This window comes from Fukomys damarensis, unplaced genomic scaffold, assembly GCF_012274545.1.
Source record: "Fukomys damarensis isolate Sample0158 unplaced genomic scaffold, DMR_v1.0_HiC HiC_scaffold_32, whole genome shotgun sequence".
Classification (NCBI taxonomy): domain Eukaryota; kingdom Metazoa; phylum Chordata; class Mammalia; order Rodentia; family Bathyergidae; genus Fukomys; species Fukomys damarensis.
In genome coordinates, this window is record NW_022900944.1 from 37,309,407 (window position 1) to 37,318,218 (window position 8,812).

Below are 8,812 nucleotides of genomic sequence, written 5' to 3' on the forward strand. Positions count from 1 at the left end.
TTTTTTTTTTTTTTTTGAGACAGGTTCTCACTATGTAGTTGAGACTGACCTGGAACTCAGTATGTAGTCTGGGCTGGCCTCAAACTCACAGCAATCCTCCTGCCTCAGCCTCCCAAGTGCGTGCACCACCACGCCCGGCTTCCAGTGACAATTTTTGAAAAGAAAAATGACATTGAAAAAAAGATGAGCCATATCCAAATTCACTTATAAATTGACTCTCTAGGTTCTCTCTAGGTTTTGCTGTTGATTTGAGAAAGTCACTCTGTTACCCAGGCTGGTCATGAACTCCTGAGCTCAAGCAGTCTTTCTGCCTTAGACACCCAAGTAGCTGGGACTATAAGCGTACTTCACTGTGCCAGGCTGACTTTCCAGTATTTAAAATGACCATTTGCTAGATCCAGTGTGCACACTGCATTCCCAGCTACTTGTGAGTGATACTGAGGTGGCAGAATTGCTTGAGCAGAGGAGTTTAAGACAATCCTGTGCCACATAGCAAGGCCCTGTCTCAAAAAAAGATGACCATTGGGCCGGGAATTTAACTCAGTGGCACCGTACCTGCCTCACAAGCACAAGGTCCTGAGTTCAATAGTTCAATACCTGGTACCACAAAAAAAAAAAAAAAAAAAGATGACCATAAAATTCTTGTTCAAGTAGGTACTGGGAACTCAAGCCCCACCCAGCATCTGTGGAATTCTGTATGCCAATAATACATGCAGAGGAAGGAGGATGTATATTCATTTTGAGTTTGGTATTCATTTATATCAGTTACAGCCATCACTGTACAGAGCTGTGTTGTTCAGTATGTTAGCCGCTTATGGGTATTGAAATTCAAATTTAATTAAAATTGTATTTGAAGATTCAGCTCCTCAGTCCCATTAGCCACGTGTGAAGTGCTCAATAGCTGCCCTGGCTATTGGCTACCATATTGGACAACATAGATATACAACATTTCCATCATCACAGGAGCTCTTACTGGTTCTGATGTAGAGAATGAAATGTTTTGTATCTAATGTATTTTAGTCTTTCCCTAGAAACTTACATCTTTGGGTCCTATTAATTCTAGGCAGATTATGAAAAAAGGAGTAAAGACGAGCGTGGTGGCTCACGCCTGTAATCCCAGCACTCAGGAGGCTGAGGCAGGAGGATCCCTGTGAATTCTAGACCACCCTGGGCTACATAGTGAGTTCCAGGTCAGTCTCAACTACAAAGTGAGACCCTATCTCAAAAAACTAAAAAAAAAAGAAAAAAGGAATAAAGTTATTTGTACAAAAGGATTCACTGTAATCTCTGATTACCATTATTTCCACTTAACTCCAAAAATAGCAAGACATCTGGAAATAACTCAGTTGTCCAAAAGTAGGAGAGCAGTTAAAACTATGAATTATCCATCTGACAAAACGTCACATTACCCATAAAAATAAATGAGCCAGGCCAGGGATTTAGCTCAGTGGTTTTGCTACCTCCCTCACAAGCACAAGGACCTGAGTTCCATCCCCAGTACCCAAAAAAAAAAGTAAATGAGCCAGCTGGACATGGTGGCACACACCTATGATCCCAGAACTCTGGGAGGCTAAGCCAGGAAGATGGCAAGTTTCAGCCGAGCCTGGGCAATGTAGCAACTTAGCAAGACCCCATCTCAAAATAAAAAATAAAAAAGTAGCTCAGTGTAAAAGTACTGCATTCAATCCCTAGTACCACCAAAAGAAAAAATAAGAGGTATACAGAAACATGGAAATACTTAAAGCAAAATACAGAATTGTATGTGTACTATGATTATAATCATGTAAAGTGTGTGCCTCTTTGGAGCATTAACCAGAAAGGAACCTAAGTAAATGAAAAATGTTGGATCATCCCCCTTGGGGGAAAAAAAAAAACGATGCTCCTTTCTTGATTGTCCCGTAGAACACCAGAAGTGCTTGGACAAACTCCTCAATAACTGCCTGTTGAGCTGTACCATGCAGGAGCTAATTGGCTACTATATTACCATGGAGGAGTACTTCATGAGGGAGACCGTCAATAAGGTAGGACATGGGACACATCTCTTGCACGGGGGCTGTTTATCCAAGAAGCCAGGCTGAAGGAGATGGCTGAAGTCTGTCCATTTTCTTGGTTCTGCTTTGAGAACACTGGCACACAGACTGGGCAGCACTGCTTTGTGTGATGAGAGAGTATCCATGAGCGTGTCATGCTCTTTCTATACCCAGCTGGTGTTTCTTTTCCAAGAATTATAAAAGTGCAGCTCAGCTCCCCAGGGAGCCTACTTATTCCCTGTCTCCCTGGCGGTATGTGGGTAAGGCACCTTGGGGAAGTAGAGCTTCTCCTGTGTCTAACATGCTAGGTAAGGGATGTCACCAAGACAAAGGTCCTTAGAGCCAGACATGGTAGGGCACAGCTATAATTCCAATATTTGAGAGGCTGAGGCAAGAGGATTTCCAGGAGTTCAGGACTAGCTCGGGCTACATAGTGAGTTTGAGGCCAGCCTGAACTACATAGCAAGACTGTCTCAAAAAACCTAAATAAATCAGTGAGCTAAGCATAGTGATAATCCCAGGGCTGGGGAGGCTGAGGCAGGAGGTTCATTGTGAGTTTGAGACTAGCCTGAGCTACATAGTGAGTTCAAGGCCAGCCTGAACTACAATAGCAACCCTGTCCCAAAAAACAAACAAAAAAAGAATAAATGCATGAATTTATGACAAAGCAAGGCCCTAAATACTAAATTTCTTAATGTATTGATCAGTACAGAAGTGAGCTGTTTGAGCAAGCTGTGACCAGAATAGTCATGGTGGGGAAATAAGACAAAGGGTAGAAAAGGGAGCAGAGCCAGGACCAGTATAACTAGAGCCATGCAGCACTGGGATGCTTACTCAGAGCTTTGCTTTTGGATAGGCTGTGGCTCTGGACACCTATGAGAAGGGCCAGTTGACGTCTAGCATGGTGGATGATGTCTTCTACATTGTGAAGAAGTGCATTGGGCGAGCTCTGTCCAGCTCCAACATTGACTGTCTCTGCGCCATGATCAACCTCGCCACCAGAGAGCTAGAGGCTGATTTCAGGTACAGTTGACCTCCTTTCTCCTGTCTAGGAACAAAGGTCCTGGTTTTGTTTAATTGCTGAGGCTCATTTATTTCTTCCCTTTTTTCTCTATGATTCTAGTTCAGTTCTATTCAAGACACAAGCTCCTGCCCTTACTACATCTTTGGTTCCAGGTAGCTGTCAGCCAGGTTTTAAGTGCCAAATTTCTGTTCCCTTGGAAGGGCCTTTGGTCTCTAGACCTAGGAAAGAGAGCAAGTGGTTCAATGAAAGCAAGAATGTAGCTTCAAGAATATAGGTTCAGTGTAGCAAGAAACATAGTATATTCCCAGAGGCCAAGTACTATGCTAATTCCCTGCTCATTTTTAGTTCTAATAACAACCCTATTTTGTAGATGTGAGAACTGGGACATCAAGACATTCTGTCCTTTATCAATGGTCACACACCATGAGTGATGAAATACAGAGTCCAGAGCTGATCAATTCAAAACCTTTTCTTTCAACTCCTGCACAGTACAGCCTTTCACTAAGCATAGGTGCCTCCTCTTTGTTAGAGCTCAGTGGTGATAACTGAAAGCCTCATCAGAAGTGAAAAATTGGCTAAAGATGGGCTGGGGATTTAGCTCAATGGCACCACACCTGCCTCACAAGCACAAGGTCCTGAGTTCGATCCCCGGTACCAAAAAAAAAAAAAAAATGGCTAAAGGGACAACCACAGTGACATCGCCAGTGCTGTCATGGAACTGATGATGTAGCTATGGACCAGAAGCTAAGTCCAGCGTACCTCTCCCCCCAGCTCTGCTCTTCAATAAATCAGTGTCCCACCATTTAAAAAAAATTGGGCCAGGGCCAGGGATTTAGCTCAATGGTTCTACCTGCCTCTCAAGCACAAGGTCTCAAGTTCAATCCCTGATACCAAAAAAAAAAAAAAATTTGCGCCCGGGATGTAGCTCAGTGGCACTATGCCTGTCTGGCAAGTACAAGGTTCTGAGTTTGATTCCCAGTACTGGCAAAAAAATTGCTGGGCATGGTTGTGCACACCTGTAATCCCAGCACTCAGGAAGCAAGAGGATTGTTACACATTCAAGTCCAGCATGTGTTCAAGGCCAACCTGAACTAGAGTGAGACCCTGTCTCAAAAAAAAAAAGAATTGGCCAATTTCCTCTGTATATTCCTGCTTCATTAATGTCCTTGAAGGGATGTGGGTACTGTCATGCCCTGGCTTCTGACATCTCCTAGATTGGTTTTTTCCTCAAAAGAGCAACTGGTGCTGCTGGGTCAGGGTTGTGGGCACTTGGTCCCACTGTCCTGGAGACCAAGCTGAACACTGTCACTCCCCATATGCCATTCTGCCACGTAGGGGTGTTCTGTCCAACAAGCTGAGGATGGGCTTCCCAGCCACCACCTTACAGGACATCCAGCGCGGAGTGACAAGTGCCGTGAACATCATGCACAGCAGCCTCCAGCAGGGCAAATTTGACACAAAAGGCATTGAGAGCACTGATGAGGCCAAGCTGTCCTTCCTGGTAAGTGGTCCCCAGGTTGTGACACTGGGTCAGCTTTTCCTAAGAGATTAAACTGCAGCCTCGAAGCCATAGTCTAAAAGCCTTAAGTTGAAAACTTTCCTTCCAGTGTCTCTGTGAAAAGAAACTCCTTTAAGGAAAGCTCCTCCTAAGGCTCTGAAACCACTGCTTCCCCAGGGACCTATTCTGAGCAGCCTAAGTCAGGATATGCAGCTCTCCTGCCAGAAGCTGGGCTGCCCAGCTCTCCTGAGTATTCATTCCCAAGAGCTCTGCCCAGCTGTTAGGGGGCCCTCCGAGGTGTCCAGCTTGATACACAACTGCCACAAAACCAACTGTAACATCTGTGCCAGGCCTCCCAACTGCATATCTGAGAGCCTGTAGCACAGTTGGGTGTAGTCCTTTAGGCCTCCCAAGACCGCTTTTCTAGCAGCTTCCTCTGGGAAGGTGGCCCTATTAATGCCCTTAGCTATGCGCAGTGAATGACAGAGGTGATGAAAGTGATTTCTACCAGTTGTCTGACAGCTGGGGAAAGAAAAGCATAGAAGGATGAAAGGATTTGTACAAGGTAAAAGCCAGTTTGTGGTAAGCCAAAAGATAACACAGAAGTCTGAAACACACAGGCCTCTCTGGCACAGCTGTTTTATAGTTTGTTTTTTGTTTTTCTGAGACAGGCTTTCATTGGTAACCTAGGTTAGCCTCCAACCCATGATCTTCCTACCTCTACCTCCTGAGTTGAGTGCCAGGATTGTTGGCAGGCACCACCACACCCAGCTGCACATGCTGGCGTGAGTGGGAATAGCAGTGTCACAGGTCAAGTTCTGCTCTGTTCTCCACACTGGCTAAACTATGAGTCTTTGTTCAAAGGCTTAAGGAAATATCTAATAGCAGAGTTCCCAGCAAAGCAGCCCACAGATGAGTTAGATGCAAAAATGTTTACATGTACTTTTCTAGTAACAAGGCCCTTAGCATCTATGACATTGAATTCACTCTTGCCCAGGCTGGCCTCAAACTCATGTCAGTACTCCTCTTAGGTGCTGAGATTACAGTTATACACCACCATGCCCAGCTTCTGGCAGATTTTTTTTTTTTTTTTCTTTTTGGTACCAGAGATTGAACTCGGGACCTTGTGCTTTCAAAGCAGGTGGTAGCACCACTGAGCTAAATCCCCAGCCCTCTGTCAGATTCTTAAAGGGATCTGTAACCTTAAAAGAGTTTAGAGGGCTGGGATGTAGGTCAGTGGTGTTGTGCCTGCCTGGCAAGCACAAGGCCCTGAGTTCAATTCCCAGTACCAGGGAAAAAGAAAAAGAAAAAAAAGAGTTTAAAGCTGTTGCTTTCAGGGACAGAAGCCTAAACTTGCTTATACAGCGGATCCTCAGGCTGGGGATTTAGCTTAGTGGTTCTGCTGCCTGCCTCATAAGCAGGAGGACCTGAGTTCAATCCCCAGTACCAAAAAATAAAATAAAAACTACAGTGGACCCTCAAGTTACGACCAGCCTGACATATGAACAACTTGGGTTAACTAGGTTAATGGAAGATTCATTTGCCTCTTGTTATCTATAGCATGTACCCAGGTAAACATCCAGATTCGAGCTATATTGAATTACAATCGACTTGAGTTACAACCAGCCCTTGGAAACCAATTGAGTTTGTAAGTCAAAGGTCCACTGTATTTATCCTGCTCCTTTACAGGTGAACCTCACTAATTTACTAGTCATCAGATCCATTATGAAGGTTATTTAGTCAGCCCACCCTCTTCCTATCATTGCAAATATTTCCCCTGGGCATGAGTTAATCAGGGATGTCATGGTTGTTGCTCAAAAAGAATATCAGGCTGGGTGTGGGGGGCACACCTATAATCCCAGCACTTGGGAGGCTGAGGCAGGAGGATCATTTTAAACCAGTTAAAAAGGTATGTGCTGGGCCAGGGATTTGGCTCAGTGGTCCTGCCACCTGCCTCGCAAGCACAAAGGCTGAGTTTAATCCTCGGTACCAAACAAACAAAAAAAAAGCATATGCTAAAATCCCAGCAAATCAGGAACCAAAGGTGGGAGGATCGTGAGCTCTAGGCCTGAATGGGCAGTCTTTGCCAAATGTCCAGCAGCCAGCATCATATGATCATAAACTGTCTTCCTTTTTCTTCCCCACAGAACTAGCTTTCTTCTTTCTTTCTTTTCTCTTTTTTTTTTTTTTTTTTTTTTTTTTTTTTTTTTTGGACAGGGCCTCACTATGTACTTCAGGCTGGCCTCATTTACAGTGATCTTCCTGCCTCAGCCTCCTAAGGCTGTGATTGCATGTGTGCACCATCATGTATAGCATCATTCTTTAGTTTCTGTGCTCAAGAGCATTCATTGGCTTCTTGCTACCTACCACATCAACTAGATGCCTTTGTCTGGTTGGCTGTTTAAAGCCTCCGAAATCCAACCCATCTACCTTTCCAACCCTGTGTTCCACCACTCGACTACAGGTCCCCAAGGCTAGCCAGTGCCCTTCACACATTTGTTGCTCTGAGAACCTCGCGTTGAGCCAGTTTCACTGTCAGAGAGCCCAGAAGATAAGGCCAAAAAGAAAGGTGATGCTAACGGCTTGATGACAGATTTCTAGTTTTCCTGATGTCAAACACTTAAATGTCACTGCTTCCACCACAGGGCTATTTTTTATGTCACTTTGATTCATTTGGCTGTCAGGATGAATTCCCCAACAGTACTGACATAGCATTTGCTATAAGCAAGGGATAAGCCCAGGGCAACTGTAAAATCAATACCATTTTAACCCAAACCCATTTTCCCTTCACTTCATGCCCCCCAATGCCTTGCAGAAACATTTATGTTGTGGTCTTTGTCCTTCAGCTGTCATGACAGTGCAGTTACTCCTTGGGAAACTGGCAGTGTGGGCAGGCTCATGTTGGAGCATTGTCGGCCTTTGTCATCCACACCCCAAATGGCCTAAGCAGTACTGTCAGCTGCAGGATTCTTCATTAGTGGCTGAGCACACACTGACAGGGATGCACACTGAGGTTCTGAGAGACACTCTAGAGTTGTAGGATTCTCTTTCTTTTATTTTTTTTCATTCATTCAGTCAGTCAGTCATTTAGAGACAGAGTAGCTCAGGTTGTCCTTGAACCCACTATGTAGCCCAGGCTGATCTCAAACTCATAACAATTCTCTTGCCTTGGCCTTCTGAATGCTGGGATTAGAGGCAGGTGCTACCACACCCAGCTAGGAGTCTCCTTTTATCCTAAAATCCTGAAGTTACTGACTCATAGTTCCTCCCTACTTGGCCTGTTAGTCATGCCTCTGGGCTAGTATCCCCAGACCACAGCTGGGCTCATGTGGCATTTACCTGCCCTCAAGAATCCTCAGTGCCACCCCATCATGCACAGGACAAAGCACCAACTATAGCACCCAAGTCCTAGCTGGACCTCATACTCCTTTCCAGCTTTGCATCATCCACTCCCTGCACCTCTATTCTCCAGATACCTTGTGGGGTTTTCTGCCACTCTGCATTTGCTTATATTATTCTTTTTCCAGAGTATTCACTCACTCATTAACAGATTTCAAAAGCTGGGCATATCAACATACCCCTGTAATCCCAGCACTTGGAAGGCTGAGGTAGGAAGATTTCTAGTTCGAGAACTACGTAGTGAGTTCAAGAACTAAGTTCAAGGCTGACTTATACTACATAACAAAACTCTGTCTAAAAAGAAAGAAAACCTAATTTTGCCCATTTTCTTTTGTATTAAAGATAATATTACTTACATAATAAAATAAATAAAAAGAAAGAAAAGAAAAAGAAACTTCTACACATCATGTGCTGTTATGGATTCTAGAACTGAGCTGCCCAACATGTGACCATTAACCACAAGTACCTATTTAAATTTACATTCAAATTAACACATTGGACATGCTCAGTAACTTCACATGGCTCAGGGCTAGTGTACTGGACAGTGCAGATTTAAAATATTTCTGTCATCAAGAAGTCATAATGCTGGGGCCAGGGATTTAGTTCAGTGGCATCACACCTGCCTCGCAAGCGCAAGGTCCTGAATGTCATAATGCTGTACTAGAGACATACAAGTGGTAAAGACAGGCCAGATCCTTGCCTTCTTGGGATCAAATTCTAGTGGAAAAGGCAGACAAGAAACAAATTAGAGCTAGGCTTGGTGGTGCACATCTGTAATCCCAGCACTCAGGAGGAGGACCGTCATGAGTTTGAGGCCAGCCTGGACTACATAGTGAGTTCAAGACCAGCCTGAACTGTATA

General features: G+C 44.4%; 1 protein-coding gene across 1 annotated transcript in view; it reads left to right on the top strand.

Annotated features, from left to right (window-relative positions):
• Positions 1-8,812, top strand: part of Cog4 (component of oligomeric golgi complex 4) — a 31,358-nt gene that overhangs the window by 15,342 nt on the left and 7,204 nt on the right. Inside the window, exons 10-12 of the mRNA XM_010644433.2 lie at positions 1,903-2,021; positions 2,887-3,053; positions 4,390-4,555. Of these exons, the coding sequence (XP_010642735.1) occupies positions 1,903-2,021; positions 2,887-3,053; positions 4,390-4,555 (452 nt within the window). The remainder of the gene's footprint in view (positions 1-1,902; positions 2,022-2,886; positions 3,054-4,389; positions 4,556-8,812) is intronic.